Raw genomic sequence first — 17,553 nt, 5'->3', positions numbered from 1 at the left:
TCAGTGCGGTGAGAATATCAGCGAGTGTGTCAGTGCAGTGAGAACATTAGGAGTGTGTCAGTGCAGTGAGAATATCAGTGAGTGTGTCAGTGCGGTGAGAATATCAGCGAGTGTGTCAGTGCGGTGAGAATATCAGCGAGTGTGTCAGTGCGGTGAGAATATCAGCGAGTGTGTCAGTGCGGTGAGAATATCAGCGAGTGTGTCAGTGCGGTGAGAATATCAGCGAGTGTGACAGTGCGGTGAGAATATCAGCGAGTGTGTCAGTGCGGTGAGAATATCAGCGAGTGTGTCAGTGCGGTGAGAATATCAGCGAGTGTGACAGCGCAGTGAGAATATCAGCGAGCGTGTCAGTGCAGTGAGAATATCAGCGAGTGTGTCAGCACAGTGAGAATATCAGCGAGTGTGTCAGCACAGTGAGAATATCAGTGAGTGTGTCAGTGCAGTGAGAATATCAGAGAGTGTGTCAGTGCAGTGAGAACATTAGCAAGTGTGTCAGCGTGGTGAGAATATCAGCGGGTGTGTCAGTGCAGTGAGAATATCAGCGAGTGTGTCAGCACAATGAGAATATCAGCGAGTGTGTCAGCGCAGTGAGAATATCAGCAAGTGTGTCAGCGCGGTGAGAATATCAGCGAGTGTGTCAGTGCAATGAGAATATCAGCGAGTGTGTCAGTGCAATGAGAATATCAGCGAGTGTGTCAGCGCGGTGAGAGTATCAGCGAGTGTGTCAGCGCAGTGAGAATATCAGCGAGTGTGTCAGCGCAGTGAGAATATCAGCGAGTGTGTCAGCGCGGTGAGAGTATCAGCGAGTGTGTCAGTGCGGTGAGAGTATCAGCGAGTGTGTCAGTGCGGTGAGAGTATCAGCGAGTGTGTCAGTGCAGTGAGAATATCAGCGAGCGTGTCAGTGCGGTGAGAATATCAGCAAGTGTGTCAGTGCAGAGAGAACATCAGCGAGTGTGTCAGCGTGGTGAGAATATCAGCGGGTGTGTCAGCGTGGTGAGAATATCAGCGGGTGTGTCAGCGTGGTGAGAATACCGCGAGTGTGTCAGCGCGGTGAGAATATCAGTGGGTGTGTCAGTGCAGTAAGAATATCAGCGGGTGTGTCAGTGCAGTGAGAACATCAGCGAGTGTGTCAATGCAGTGAGAACATCAGCGAGTGTGTCAGCGTGGTGAGAATATCAGCGAGTGTGTCAGTGCGGTGAGAATATCAGCGAGTGTGTCAGTGCGGTGAGAATATCAGCGAGTGTGTCAGTGCGGTGAGAGTATCAGCGAGTGTGTCAGTGCGGTGAGAGTATCAGCGAGTGTGTCAGTGCAGTGAGAATATCAGCGAGCATGTCAGTGCGGTGAGAATATCAGCAAGTGTGTCAGTGCAGTGAGAACATCAGCGAGTGTGTCAGCGTGGTGAGAATATCAGCGGGTGTGTCAGCGTGGTGAGAATACCGCGAGTGTGTCAGCGCGGTGAGAATATCAGCGGGTGTGTCAGTGCAGTAAGAATATCAGCGGGTGTGTCAGTGCAGTGAGAACATCAGCGAGTGTGTCAATGCAGTGAGAACATCAGCGAGTGTGTCAGCGTGGTGAGAATATCAGCGAGTGTGTCAGTGCGGTGAGAATATCAGCGAGTGTGTCAGTGCGGTGAGAATATCAGCGTGTGTGTCAGTGTGGTGAGAATATCAGCGTGTGTGTCAGTGCGGTGAGAATATCAGCGGGTGTGTCAGCGTGGTGAGAATATCAGCGAGTGTGTCAGTGCGGTGAGAATATCAGCGAGTGTGTCAGTGCGGTGAGAATATCAGCGGGTGTGTCAGTGCAGTGAGAATATCAGCGAGTGTGTCAGTGCAGTGAGAATATCAGCGAGCGTGTCAGTGCGGTGAGAATATCAGCAAGTGTGTCAGTGCAGTGAGAATATCAGCGAGCGTGTCAGTGCGGTGAGAATATCAGCAAGTGTGTCAGTGCAGTGAGAACATCAGCGAGTGTGTCAGCGTGGTGAGAATATCAGTGGGTGTGTCAGCGTGGTGAGAATACCGCGAGTGTGTCAGCACGGTGAGAATATCAGCGGGTGTGTCAGTGCAGTGAGAACATCAGCGAGTGTGTCAATGCAGTGAGAACATCAGCGAGTGTGTCAGCGTGGTGAGAATATCAGCGAGTGTGTCAGTGCGGTGAGAATATCAGCGAGTGTGTCAGTGCGGTGAGAATATCAGCGTGTGTGTCAGTGCGGTGAGAATATCAGCGTGTGTGTCAGTGCGGTGAGAATATCAGCGGGTGTGTCAGTGCAGTGAGAATATCAGCGAGTGTGTCAGTGCAGTGAGAATATCAGCGAGCGTGTCAGTGCGGTGAGAATATCAGCAAGTGTGTCAGTGCAGTGAGAATATCAGCGAGCGTGTCAGTGCGGTGAGAATATCAGCAAGTGTGTCAGTGCAGTGAGAACATCAGCGAGTGTGTCAGCGTGGTGAGAATATCAGTGGGTTTGTCAGCGTGGTGAGAATACCGCGAGTGTGTCAGCGCGGTGAGAATATCAGCGGGTGTGTCAGTGCAGTGAGAACATCAGCGAGTGTGTCAATGCAGTGAGAACATCAGCGAGTGTGTCAGCGTGGTGAGAATATCAGCGAGTGTGTCAGTGCGGTGAGAATATCAGCGAGTGTGTCAGTGCGGTGAGAATATCAGCGGGTGTGTCAGTGCGGTGAGAATATCAGCGAGTGTGTCAGTGCAGTGAGAATATCAGCGAGTGTGTCAGTGCGGTGAGAATATCAGCGTGTGTGTCAGTGCGGTGAGAATATCAGCGAGTGTGTCAGTGCGGTGAGAATATCAGCGAGTGTGTCAGTGCGGTGAGAATATCAGCGTGTGTGTCAGTGCGGTGAGAATATCAGCGAGTGTGTCAGCGTGGTGAGAATATCAGCGGGTGTGTCAGTGCAGTGAGAATATCAGCGAGTGTGTCAGTGCGGTGAGAATATCAGCGAGTGTGTCAGTGCGGTGAGAATATCAGCGAGTGTGTCAGCGTGGTGAGAATATCAGCGAGTGTGTCAGCGTGGTGAGAATATCAGCGGGTGTGTCAGTGCGGTGAGAATATCAGCGAGTGTGTCAGCGTGGTGAGAATATCAGCGGGTGTGTCAGTGCGGTGAGAATATCAGCGAGTGTGTCAGTGTGGTGAGAATATCAGCGGGTGTGTCAGTGCGGTGAGAATATCAGCGTGTGTGTCAGTGCGGTGAGAATATCAGCGGGTGTGTCAGTGCGGTGAGAATATCAGCGAGTGTGTCAGTGCAGTGAGAATATCAGCGGGTGTGTCAGTGCGGTGAGAATATCAGCGAGTGTGTCAGCGTGGTGAGAATATCAGCGTGTGTGTCAGTGTGGTGAGAATATCAGCGAGTGTGTCAGTGCAGTGAGAACATCAGCGAGTGTGTCAATGCAGTGAGAACATCAGCGGGTGCGTCAGTGCAGTGAGAGCATCAGTCCAAGACACAATTGCTGCTACGATGAGAATCTCAGCCTTGCTGCAGTCCTATCGGAAGCTGTTTCATTTCCCAATGAAATAATGGTGTCTAATTACAAACAGTGTATTTTCCTTACCAGTGAAATGCCCAGGCTCCACACATCTGCTCTGATATCGTAATCAGGTTTGGTGGGGTCGGGGGGATCTATTCGTTCAGGCTGTGGATCAAGAGGGAATAAACAACTCAATATACGGAGGGATAGCCCTGCTGACAACACCCAGATCTTTGCCATCAGCTTCTGTGCAACAAGCCACTTGTCCGTCTGACACTGCTTAGACACTGTGCCAGTGTACCCTGTCTGCCCAGCAGAACATTGGAACTCTGCAGGCTATGTTTGTAATCGTGAGCAATGAGCAGTAATTATTGTATGTCCCCCTATCCTCTGCACTGTAGAATAAACAGAAATTCCGATATCCCTTCTCTCCGTGCTTGAAAATCACAGCATATCATAGAATTCATACAGCGCAGGAGGTGGCCATTCGGCCCATCAGGTCTGCACTGACTACAATCCCTGTCCCTATCACCCCACATATTTACCCTGCTAATCCCCCTGACACTTGAGTCAATTTAGCATGGCCAATCCACCTAACCTACACATCTTTGGAGTGTGGGTGGAAACTGGAACACCCAGAGGAAACCTATGCAGATACGGGAAGAATTAGCAGACTCTGCACAGTGATCCAAGCAGGGAATCGAACCCAGGTCCCTGGTGCCGTGAGGCAGCAGTGCTAACCACTGTGCCGCCGTGCCTCCCCAGCCCCGTAATTCAGTACACCATACTCGAGTCCCACTCGTCTATACTCCTTCAGATGTTTATCCAAATCCTTTTTACTAGACTCAGTTCAATCTGTTTCCAGTACACACTCAGGCAGTGTACTCTGAATCCTAATCTCTCGCTGTATAAAACGATTTTCCCACATCATTACTGGTTATTTTGCCATATACTTAAAATCAGTGTTAAATCTGCTTCTCAACTCCTCTGCCAAAGGAACTGCTTCTCTCTAACTCCAGATTTTGTGCATCTTTGTCAAACCTTCACTTCCATCAGAAGTATAGTCTTTGTTTCTGTAGCCCATCCATGTAACACAAGTCCCTCATCCCTGGAACTATTCACAGTGGTTAGCACTGCTGCCTCACAGCACCAGGGACCCGGGTTCGATTCTTGGCTTGGGTCACTGTGTGGAGTCTGCACATTCTTGTGGGTTTCCTCCGGGTGCTCAGGTTTTCTCCCACAGTCCGAAAGATGTGCAGGTTAGGTAGATTGGCTGTGCTGAATTCTCCCTCAGTGTACCCGAGCAAGTACCAGAGTGTGGCGATTAGGGCAATTTCACAGTGACTTCATTGCATTGTTAATGTAAGCCTACTTGTGACTAATAAATAAACTTTAACATTATTCTTGTAAATCTTCTCAATCTTCTCTGAGCTGGCAAAAGTTGACAAATTATATTCCAGTTTTATAAGGTGTTGGTTAGGCCACGTTTGGAATACTGTGTCCAGTTCTGGTCACCACATTACCAGAAGGACGTGGAGGCTTTGGAGGGAGTACAGAAAAAGCTTACCAGGATGTTAACTGTTATGGAGGGTCTTAGCTACGAGGAGAGATTGAATAAGCTGGGGGGGGTTCAGTGGAGGTGTGTGGGAGAAGTTTCTTTTACACAGAGGGTGCTGGAGACCTGGAATGCACTACCAAGTGAGGTGGTTGAAGCAGATATGTTAGTGACATTTAAGACTTATATATGGATAGACGCATGAACAGATGGGGAGTAGAGGGATACAGGTGGTTGGTCTCGATAGGACATGATCAGCACAGGCTTGTTGACCACGTATATGATTTGATTCATTTATATAAAGATCTCATTTTAAGATATTTCTACCTATGCAATTATATTTCAATGTGAAGCTTAAAAAACTTAACTTGATTTCACTTTGCAGCTATCTTGATCACACTTAAACCTCAGAAGGCATGCTGGATCAGTTAAAGTTAACAGTGCTGTAAACAGCAGCGTTTCATGGCCCACAGCTGGGAGGATTGTTTTGGGAGACAGAAACGGCATATGCCAAACAATTTCAATAACACAGATAGTGAATCATATATATTGCAGTTTCAGCTCCATTTTTGCAGTTCAGGTCAGGTTTGTTTTTGAAACCTGTTCAGACTATTTTGAGTTCTGCTTTGATTGGTATAGGACTGGCAGAAAAAGCCAGAGTCTGCAGTCATGTACCAACAAACTCAAGAACAGCTTCTTCCCTGCTGCTGTCAGACTGTTGAATGGACCTACCTTGCATCAAGTTGATCTTTCTCTACACCCTAGCCATGACTGTAATACTACATTCTGCACTCTCTCCTTTCCTTCTCTATGAACGGTATGCTTTGACTGTATAGCGTGCAAGAAACAATACTTTTCACTGTAAACTATTACATGTGACAATAATAAATGAAATCAGTTTCTCTCTCTCACCAGTTTCTTTCTGTTTGCTTTCTGTAATGATTTAATCTTAAGTTCTGTTCAATAAAATAAACTCACTAATGCTGTTGCTGTCTATTTAAAGGAATAGAAGCCTGTTTCTGTGCTGCACTCTTCTTTGTTCATTTTGTTTTTTGTTCTGAACTGCTCCAACATGCACACAACACTCCAAGTGAGGCTGAAGTAGTCTTTTAGAAAGTTTCCCCATCACCTTCATGGTTTTTGACTTGGTGCCTCTATGCTGGGCTCAGTTGCAGCCTTGTGTAGAGTTTGCACCTTTCCCCCATGTCTGCGTAGGTTTCCATCGGGTGCTCTGGTTTTCTCCCACTCCTCAAAGATGTGCAGGTTAAGTGGATTGGCCATGCTAAATTGCCCCTTAGTTCTAAAGGTGTGCGGGTTAGGTGGATTGGCCATGGTAAATGTGTGGGGTGGGCCTGATATACACTGATATCCCCCCTCCACGCTGTGATATACTGTGATATCCCCTCTCCACATTGTGATATGCACCCATATCCTCCCTCCACACCATGATAAACTCTGATATGCTCTCTCTACACTGTGATAACCTCCTCTCCACATTGTCACATACACTGATATCCCCCTGCACACTGTGATAAACACCGATATTGCACCTGCACACTGTGATACATACTGATATCCCCCTTCACACTGTGATATACACCACTATCCCCTCTCCACAATGTGACATATACCAATATCCCCCTTTCCACACTGTGATATGCACTGATATCCCCCTTCACAGTGTGACATACACCGATGTCCCCCTCTCCACACCGTGACATACACCGATATCCCCCTCCGCACTGTGATATATATCGATATTTCCCTTTGCGCACTGTGGATTACACTGATATCCCCCTCTCTGTAACATGCTCAAATATTTCCATCTCTACGCTCACCGCCATGTACGCCGCACATCCAGCACTCCTCGTCTTTGCCTTTGAGTCCACGAGCCTCCCACTGATCCCAAAATCACAGAGTTTGATTTGACCCCGTTCGTCCAGTAGAATATTTGATGGTTTGACATCTCTGTGAATGACACCGTGTTTTTCCTTCAGGTAGAAGAGAGCTTTGACAATCTGTTCAAACAAAGTAAGGAGAATATCATTGAAAGGGGGTCGCCCAACTTTACATCAGCTATGCATCAAGCCACTCAGCATCACTACCAGCGTTTTACATCAGGAACATAAGATCTAGGATGAGTAGACCTTTTGGCTCCTCAAGGCTGCTTCGCTGGTCAATAGGATCATTCCTGATTGTCCACTTCATTACCTGCTCCCCATCTCCTTTTCATTCCCTGAGAAGCCAAGAATTTGTCAATCTCAGCCTTAAACACACTCAATGATGGAGTATCCACGGTGCCCTGGATAAAGAATCCTAAAATTCACAGCCAGAGTGAAGAACTCTCGTCTCAATCTTAAATGATCTGTGCCCATCCTGAGGCTGCATCCCATCAAGTCGATTCCTGCTCCCTAGCTGAAACCTGAGCTCGCAAACGGAGCACTCGGTCTGCTGTGTGGAGATGGATTGCTTCTTACTATTGAACGGAATCTGAACTTGCACTGCTGCGTGGTGTGACCGCAATCCCACATGGACCCGGAGTCTGCGACCTGACACAATCCTGCAAAGGTGCTGGGGGGATGCTAGGCATTTCCTCCACAGCAAATCAAGGATCTGAACATTCCGAAAATGAATGATGGACTGTTACCCAGCCACACAGCTGACAATAGAAACACAGACAATTGGAGCAGGAGGAGGCCATTCAGCCCTTCGAGCCTGCTCTACCATTCATCACGATCATGGCTGATCATCCAACTCAATAGCTTAATCCTGCTTTCTCTCCATAACCTTTGATCCCATTCTCCCCAAGTGCTATATCTAGCCGTCTCTTGAATACATTCAATGTTTTGGCATCAACTACTTTCTGTGGTAATGAACTCCACAGGCTCACCACTCTCTGGGTCTCCTCACCTCTGTCCCAAATGGTCTGCCCTGAATCCTCAGACTGTGATCCCTGGTTCTGGGCACCGCCACCATCAGGGACATCCTCCCTGCATTTACCCTGTCCAGTCCTGTTAGTGTTTTATAAATCTCTCCATCAGATCCCTCCTCATTCATCTGAATTCCAGAGAAAACAATCCTAACTCAGTTACTCTCTCCTCATACATCAGTACCCCCATCCCTGGAATCAGCCTGGTAAACCTTCGTTGCACTCCCTCGCAAGCAAGAACATAGCGTAATATAAACAGAAAACAATAATAAAACACATCAACATTGTTACAGTCCCACATCTGGCAGGATTATCAACAGGATGGTATTAATCCTCTATAGCAGCACGAATGGCTAACTCAAGAAGTGATTCTTCCTGTGCCACTGAGGTCAGAACAATTCTGGTTAGAATTCCTGGCAAGTCTATGATCCAGTTCCTCTCTCCCCCACAATTCGAGAGCTAACAGACTCTAACAGACAGAAATCTGGCGTTCCAGACTGGTTGTTTTTCCTCCTGTTCCAGTTGAGTTGGGTTATTTCCCCGGCCATACTCAATAGACGTTTCTTCGGTGTGTCTCAACTCAACTGCCCGCTTGGTGTTCTCACCTTAGTGGGTGGCAGTCGCCACATAAACATACACCCAGAATCTAAAGTGTTGCCTGTAAAAATCAAGCTGAAGGCCTGACCCCCAGATCCTGTCTGCCCGATCAGATGGACAGTGAGAGATCCCATGGCACTAGCTAGAGTGGGAGGTCTCCCAGTGGCCTGGTAAATGGTCCTTCTTCAAACACTACCACTCTGTCATCATGTTGGATATGTACAAATTGACCACCCAATTTACCCCATGTGATAAAGCAGAGACTGCATTTCCAAACAGTAGAATGTTCCATTAATTTGCTGAGACACTGGAACGTGACATGACACAAGATAGTGCAGGAAAATGGTGCTAATCAGCCATGATTTGATGGGATGGCAGAGGGGGAAATCAAAGGGCTGAACGGCCTCCTCCTGTTCCTATTTCTCATATGACCAACAATTACCCTTCTCAAATCTCACTCACCGCGACAGTCATTTTGCCAAGAATCCTCTCCGGAATAGGCCCCTGAATGCGTTTCTTCAGCTTCTCCGCACAAGTGCCCATCAGTTCCATGGCAATGAACACGTCTGTCTGTGAGGATAGACACAATATCTCAACACTCTCGCACAATTCAGTTTTAGTTCAAGTCAATGTGTTATTTTTGAACACGTGCAGTGGCATTTCTGCTGATGTTGTTTTTGGGGAGGGGGCTAGTTTGGAAAACAGCAGATATAGTAGACATCCTCATTCCAAAAGGTGTTGATAACATCTCATAAGATCCCCTGTGAAGGGCTTCCAGTAATCCAATTACTGTTCGGAAAGGTGAGGAGACCCAGAGAGTGGTGAGCTTGTGGAGTTCATTACCACAGGAAGTAGTTGATGCCAAAACATTGGATGTATACAACAGGTGGCTGGATATAGCACTTGACGCAAATGGAATCAAAGGTTATGGGGAGAAAGCAGGATTAGGCTATTGAGTTGGATGATCAGCCATGCTGTGAGGCAGCAGTGCTAACCACCCCACTTCGATTAAAAGCTGTGCCAGGTCTATTTGGAGCAGACACAGTTTAGGGGAGACTGAATTGAGTTGTTAAGATCACAAAGGCTTTGGATACACTTGGTAGCACAGCGGTTAGCACTGCTGCCTCACAACGCCAGGGACCCAGGTTCGATTCCCGCTTGGGTCACTGTCTGTGTGAAGTTTGCACGTTCTCCCTGCGTCTGTGTGGATTTCCTCCGGGCGCTCCGGTTTCCTCCCGCAGTCCGAAATGTGCTGATTTGTTGGACTAGCTGTGCTAAATTGCCCCTCAGTGTCCAAAACTGTGTAGGTTAAATTGTCCCTCAGTGTACTCAAACAGGCTGGGGTGTGACGACTAGGGAATTTTCATAGTAACTTCATTGCAAAGTTAATGTAAGCTTTACTTGTGACGAATAAATAAATGAATAATAAATACACTGAACAAACAGTAACTGTTTCCACCAGCAGGAGGCTTTGTCACTGGTTACAACCAGAGGCAAGATGGATGATATTTTTAGGTAGCAAGTTATGAAATTTGGGTTGTATTATTGTCTGAAAGGCTGGTGGGAGCAGATTCAATAAAACCTTCAGAAGGAAATTTGGATAGAAAAAATTTTAAGTCAGCACATTTTCAGGACAGTGGTGGAAGGGCAGAGAAGCAGTAACAGCAGGCGAGGCTCCTCCTGCACTGTATGCTACAATCAATCTGCATTCTTCAGCTTGCAAGTGTATTGAAGTAGCAAAATTTAAGATGCACAGCAGCTTTAACAGCTGTTTCTCACACACTCACAGACAGACACACAAAAAAATAAAAAATAAACAATAAATCAGAAAATCACACACACATTCAATCAATCACACACACACACACACACACACACACACACACACACACACACACACACACACACACACACACACACACACACACACACACACACAAAATCACAGACACACACTCAGCAAGTGGACTTCCTCCACCCATCAAGCCAACTGTGGGGAAAAAAATGTGGATGTTGATGATCTTTTATGCTTGTTTTCAAAAGGACACAGTCATGGCCGATACCTACTGAAATGCCACTTAAATAATAAAATCACACTTTCTATGTTTAAAATGTGCTGGCTGGATTCTAGTATCTCCCACCAATGATATTTACATTTTCTTGCTGCTGCTGTTTGCCCCTCTCTGGGTTCACTGTAACTTGTGCCACACCCAACACGGATGGTGGACAGGCAACTGACTGCCGGGGTTACACAGTAACGCTCCCGTACCCCATGGCCTTAGATGACCCAAGCCTTAAAGGTGGCACTGTAATTAGCACTGCTGCCTCACAGTGCTAGGGACCTGGGTTCAATTCCCGGTTTGGGTTACTGTCTGTGAGGAGTCTGCACATTCTCCCCGTGTCCGCATGGGTTTCCTCTGGGTGCTCTGGTTTTCTCCACAGTCTGAAAGACGTGCTGGTTAGGTGGATTGGCCACGTTAAATTCTCCCTTAGTGCACCCAAACAGATGCTGGAGTGTGGCAACTGGGGGAATTTTCACAGTAACTTCATTGCAGTGTTAACGTTAAGCTTTACTTGTGACACTAATAAATAAACTTAAACTCTCATTTCCCCACCTGAGGAAAAAGGAGGACCAATGGCCAAGTGGTATTATCGCTAGACTATTAATCCAGAAACTCAGCTAGTGATCTGGGGATCCAGATTCGAATCCCGCCACGGCAGATGTTGGAATTTGAATTCAATAAAAAAAATCTGGAATTAAGGATCTACTGATGACCATGAAACCATTGTTGGAAAAACTCATCTGGTTCACTAATGTCCTTTAGGACAGGAAATCTGTCATCCTTACCCGGTCTGGCCTACATGCGACTCCAGAGCCACAGCAATGTGGTTGACTCTCAACTGCCCTCGGGCAACTAGGGATGGGCAATAAACGCTGGTATAGCTAATGATGCCCATGTCCCATGAATGAATAAAAAACATTCCCAGGAAGTAAAGCAGAGATGAATGCCTTTGCTGAGGGAGATATACAAGGATAAGCACTGGCTATGTAGCTGGGAGCTGTGATTTAGCGAGAAAGTGCTTACGTTGGTGATGAAGGTCCCATAACACTGCACAATGTAAGGGCAGTCGTGACTTTTCAGCACCACGTCCAGGTCCATGAGGATCCGCTTGTTCTCTTCCTTGTTACCCGAGCGACGCATTTGCTAAAAATAAAGCAAAGACATCAAACACCAAGAGCACGTGCTCTGCACCAAACTAAGCAGCTGAACACAAGGGAGAAACATCAAGCCTGCCTCCAGCCATGGCACTGCACTTTGCTAAGAGAGGGAATGAAATTTAACCACTCGAGAAAGTTACCTCACTTCAGCACAGCTCTCTTTAAATTATCTAAAGCACAATAGGAGAAACCCAATTCCTGGTAAAAAGCTACGGTAGCTGTACACACTGTACAAAGTAGCAGTGTGCTGTTCAGACACTCAGGGCGAAGTTACTGTTACATCCAGCCCTCTTCATTATGAATATAATACTTTGCAAACTGGGATGATTTTCTAATCCACAGTTTTAACAGGACATTGCCGTTTTGTGATTGCTCCTTATGGTACAGTATTTTACCCTTTATTAACATGCATTTTATAGTGTGGTAACAAGGCAGCTTTCAATAACATCCCTCCCACACCCTCACAGCAAGACCTGTAGCCATCAGCACATCCAGTCAAAGCCCAAAATATTCTCTCCAGGTAATGAATAGTGAAGGAGACTCGGTGCATTTTTTTCTCAGGCAGTGAGCTGTGATGATTATAGAATCCCATCGAGTCTGCATTGACCACAATCCCATCCAGACACTATCCCCATAACCCCATGCATTTACTCTAGTTCATTTCCCTGACACCTAGGTGCAATTTAGCATGGCCAATCCACCTAACCAGCACATCTTTCGGACTGTTGGTGGAAACCGGACCATGCAGGGGGAACCCACGCAGACACGGGGAGAATGTGCAGACTCCGCACAGACAGTGAACCAAGTTGGAAATGGAACCTGGATCCCTGGTGCTGTGAGGCAGTGGTGCTACCCACTATACCTGACCTGATGAAGGCTGCCTAAAAGGTCAGGGCAGTAAGTTCCACAGCAACATTCAAAATGGAATTGGAGAAATGCTTGAAAAGGAAAATCAGAAGAGTGCAGAGGGTTGGGCTTATTTGAATTTGCGACCAAACTGCCAGCACAGGGACTATGGCCATTCTGTGGTAGCTTAACACAGAGCCGATAAGCTGAAGACCAACAACCTTTTAATCTTCTATCATGTTTGTCAGCCATCCTTTCAAGCTGCCTCCTCCAATGATTGGTATCCACCAGGAGAGTGCTTTAGCACTGCTGCCTCACAGCGCCAGGGTTCAATTCCCGGTTTGAGTGACTGTGCGGAGTTTGCACGTTCTCCCCGATAAATTCAGTTCTCCTAAATAGTTCAGTTCAGGATATTGTGCAATTTTTGAGAAGTACATGACAACGTAATCAACAAATCTTGTTGCGATAATACAAAAGCAAATGACTACAGATGCTGGAATCCGAAACACAAACAGAATATGCTGGAAAATCTCAGTAGATGTGACAGCATCTGTGGAGAGAGAACTGAGCCAGTGTTTTGAGTCAGGATGGGGCTTGGTCAGGTTTTTGTGACAACACCATCCTCCCTTTGAAAACAAGCTTTTGGGATAAAAATCACACCAAACACAAGCAGCAACACAAGTGCAAACTAAAACACATCTGAATGTATTCTGCCTTACCTTCACTGCGATTATGTGACCTGATTTCTTGAACCGCATTTTCCAGACCTGTCCACAAGTGCCACTGCCAATCTCACCCAGGTTTTCCAGGTCACTGATTTCAGCCTGATACCTCTGGCACAAAAACAGAAGCGGCCGTGTAACGATTGTTAACTCTACCTACAATGCACCATCACCAAATTACAAAAGTGTCATATGACAAGAGTTCAAGGCCAACAAATAGACAATGTGGAGTTACCACAAGGGTAGGTCACTAATGTACCAGGATTCAAATCTCTATCAAAGTGTATTAACTACAGATAGTCGTATTGGGAAAGGAAAACTATCCACTTTCACATCTCAGCATTAACCCCCAGGGGCCAATGAGCACTCCCAGTGCCAACCCCAAACCTGTGATCGGCACCCCCAGGGCCACACAGTGCTAGGGATCCGGGTTCAATTCCCAGCCTTGGGTCATCGTCTGTGTGGAGGCTGCACGTTCTCCACATGTCTACATGGGTTTTCTCCAAGTGCTCTGCTTTCCTCCCACAATCCGAAAGACGTGCTGGTTAGGGTGCATTGGCCCAAAGCGGCACCGGACTGTGGCGACTAGGGGAGTCTCACAGCAACTTGATTGCAGTGTTGAGGTAAGCCTTACTTGTCACTAATAAATAAACTTTACTTCATGAAAAATGGACTTAGGAGCTGAATGTCCCACTCCTTTCCAATTTCTCTCCTGCTTTCCCCCAATAGTGTCGTGGCGGAGAGAGAAATGGGGCAAAAATACCAACAGGTTAACTCTGCCTCATGCCACAGAGCCTAGTTACATCACAAGCCAGGATATACCTGAAGCACAAGTAACAGCTTTGCACCTTACCTGCCCGCCTATCGTCAGATAGCCAGTCTGCTTCATAATCTCTTGCAGCTTCTGTTCAATCTCTATGCTGTGAACAGAAACACATTAGGTGCTTATGGATACAGAGGAATTCACAGCAAACAGAAGGCCCTCTGGCCAGAGAACAAGTCAATCCCTTCTTCCCCCCACACACGCAGCACATTAGCCCATCACCGTAGAACTAACTTCACTCAACAGGTTTCCACTCATCAGCACACTTTAAAAAATGATTTTAGCATTGGGGGAGGAATTTAGGTAAGATGGATGAGCCATGGGAAATGTGTGGGGTTATGGGAATAGGGCATGGAAGAGGGCCTGGGTAAGATACTCTGTCATAGAGCTGGTGTGGACTCAATGGGCTAAATGGTTTCTTCTGCATTCTAGGGATTCTATGATTTCACACAGAATACTACAGTGTAGAAGAGGCCCTTCGGCTCATCGAGTCTGCACTGCTCATGAAATGCCCTGGCCTGCCCACCTAATGCCAGCACTTGGCCCATAGCCTTGAATGCTGTGATGTGCCAAGCATTCATCCAAGTACTTCTTAAAGGATGTGAGGCATCCCGGCTCCACTATCCTCTCAGGCAACGCATTCCAGACCGTCATCACTCTCTGAGTAAAAGAGTTTTTCCTCAAATCTCCCCCTTAAACATTTCACCCCTCACTTTTAAGTTGTGTCCCCTCATAAGACCCTTCCACTCAGGGAAACAGCTGCTCCCTATCCAATGTATCCACCATACCCCTCATAATCTTGAGCACCTCAATCAAGTCACCCCCTCAGTCTCCTCTACTCCAATGAATACAACCCAAGCCTATGTCACCTCTCTTCATAACTTCAATGTTCCATCCCAAGGAAATCTCCTCCGCACCCCTCCAGCGTGTTCATGATCTTTCTATAACGTGGTGACCAGAAGTGCACATGGTACTCCAGCTGTGGCCTCAACAAAGTTCTATACAACTCCATCATGACCTTTCTGCTTTTGTAATCTACACCCTGATTGATAAAAATGAGCATGCCATATGTCTTTTTCACCACCCTATTAACCTGCCTTTTTGCCTTCAGAGATCTATGGATGGAAAAACACAGCAAAGTCCCTTTGTTTTTTGGAGCTTTCCAGACTTTTCATAGTATATTTCCTTGTCAAATTACTCCTTCCAAAGTGTATCACCTCACACTTTTCAGGGTTAAATTCCATCTGCCGCTTATCCGCCCATTTGACCATCTCGTCTATATCTTCCAAGACACTCAACCTCACTGTTAACCACCCAGCCGATCTCTGTCTCATCGGCACAATGATCCTAACTATCCCCTGATAGTCATGTGTGTCATTTATATAAATGATAAACAAGAGGGGGCCCAGTTCACCACCAGCCTCCAGTCACTAAAGCAGCCATCTGTCACCACCCTCTGTTTCTTATTGCTCAGCCAATTATGAATCCATCTCGTCAGGTCACCCTGTATTCCATGCACCTTCTTATTAAGTCTTTGTCAAAGGCTTTGCTGAAATCCATGTAAACTACATCAACTGCACTACCCTCATCCGCATACTTGGTTACATGCTCAAAAACAATCAAATTTGTTAGGCATGACCTCCCTCTGACAAAGCCATGCTGACTATCCATGATCAAACGTTGCCTCTCCAACTGGAGATAAGATTCTCTCCTTCAGAATCTTCTCCAGTAGTTTCCCAATCACAAACGTGAGACTCGCTGGTTTGTAGTTCCCTGGCTTGTCTCTACAACACATTTCTGAAATAGTGGGGCCACATTAGCTGTTCTCCAGTCCTCTGACAGCTCTCTGGTGGTCAGGGAGGAATTAAAAGGATCAGAGAACCTGTAATTTCCTCCCTTGCCTCCCTTAACAGCCTGGGAAGCAATTCATCTGGACCTGGAGATATTTCCACTTTTAAGCCCGCCAATACCTCCAATGCCTCGTTCTCCTCGTGTCAGCGTGGGTTTCCTCCGGGTACTCCGGCTTCCTCCCACAGTCCAAAGATGTGCGGGTTAGGTTGATTGGCCATGCTAAGAAATTGCCCCTTAGTGTCCAGGGTAGCATAGGTTAGAGGGATTAGTGGGTATAATATGTAGGGATATGGGGGTAGGGCCTGGGTGGGATTGTGTTCGGTGTAGACTCGATGGGCTGAAGGGCCTCTTTCCGCACTATAGGGTTCTATGTTCTATGCCTTGTCACTCCCTAAGATAATTTTCTCCAGAGCCTCACAGTTTCTCTCCTCGAATTCCATGACTACCTCCTCATTCTCATGGGTGAAGACAGATGTGAAATATTCATTTAACATCCTACCAATGTCCTCTGCCTCCACCCATAGATTTTCCCCCTGGCCTAATGGGCCCTACTCTTTCCCTGGTTATCCTCTTCCCATTGATATACTTATAGAACATCTTAGGATTTTCCCTACTTTTACCAGCCAGAGCGTTCTCATATCCCCTCTTTGTTCTCTTAATTGATTTCCTAAACTCCATCCTGCAGTTTCTGCACTCCACTAATGCCTTTACACATTTACTCCCCTTATCATTGTATCCTGAATGTTCTGGTCATCCGTGGTTTTCTGGGTTTGTTACACCGTCCTATTACTCTCATCGGAACATGTTGGGCCTGTACCCTCCCCACTTCATCTCTGAACATCTGCCACTGCTTTTCTGTAGAGTTCCCTACCAGTAACTCATTCCAGTCTACCTTGGCCAGATCCTTCCTAATTTTGTTAAAATCTACTATCCCCTAATCCAAAACCTTTTTCTGCAACTTGTGTATTTGTTTGTCCTTTACAAATTGGAATTGAACTATTTTGTGGTCGCTATCACCAAAATGCTCCCCTACCAACACATCACCTACCTGTCCAGCTTCATTCCCCGGAATTAGATCCAGTACAGCTCCTTCCCTTGTTGGATCCTCTGATATTGACCTAAAAAATTTTCCTGTACACATTTTAAGAACTCTACTCCATCTAAGCCCTTAACAAGATAGTTATCCCAATTAATATTGGGAAAGTTGAAATCACCCAATTTAATTACCCTCATTATTTTTACAATCCTCTGTGTACTGTGCATATATTGCTCTTCAATTTCCCGCTGACTATCTGGGGGTCTATAATAAACTCCTAGCAATGTAGCTGTCTCTTTTTTATTCCTAAGCTCTACCTACAAAACTTCATTTGATGCCCCCTCCAGGATAGGTTGGTTGATTGGCTATGCTAAGAAATTGTCCCTTAGTGTCCAAGGTAGCAGAGGTTAGAGGGATTAGTGGTATAATATGTAGGGATATGGGGGTAGGGCCTTTATGGGATTATGTTCAGTATAGACTCAATGGGCCGATGGGCCTCTTTC

At 46.5% G+C, this 17,553-nt stretch overlaps 1 protein-coding gene across 2 annotated transcripts in view; it reads right to left on the bottom strand.

The window, feature by feature from the left end:
* Positions 1 to 17,553, bottom strand: part of map2k7 (mitogen-activated protein kinase kinase 7) — a 102,443-nt gene that overhangs the window by 16,686 nt on the left and 68,204 nt on the right. For both annotated transcript variants that reach the window (XM_080216468.1, XM_080216469.1), the window contains 6 exons: positions 14,194 to 14,260; positions 13,338 to 13,451; positions 11,639 to 11,758; positions 9,015 to 9,122; positions 6,865 to 7,044; positions 3,556 to 3,636 (listed from right to left, as the gene is read on the bottom strand). In XM_080216468.1, coding sequence (XP_080072594.1) covers positions 3,556 to 3,636; positions 6,865 to 7,044; positions 9,015 to 9,122; positions 11,639 to 11,758; positions 13,338 to 13,451; positions 14,194 to 14,260 — 670 coding nt within the window. The remainder of the gene's footprint in view (positions 1 to 3,555; positions 3,637 to 6,864; positions 7,045 to 9,014; positions 9,123 to 11,638; positions 11,759 to 13,337; positions 13,452 to 14,193; positions 14,261 to 17,553) is intronic.

Source organism: Carcharhinus amblyrhynchos, chromosome 33 (assembly GCF_965287045.1).
Source record: "Carcharhinus amblyrhynchos chromosome 33, sCarAmb.v2.hapA, whole genome shotgun sequence".
NCBI classification, from domain to species: Eukaryota; Metazoa; Chordata; class Chondrichthyes; order Carcharhiniformes; family Carcharhinidae; genus Carcharhinus; species Carcharhinus amblyrhynchos.
Note: the sequence above shows the minus strand (reverse complement) of the source record. Positions and strands in the feature narration are given on the sequence as shown.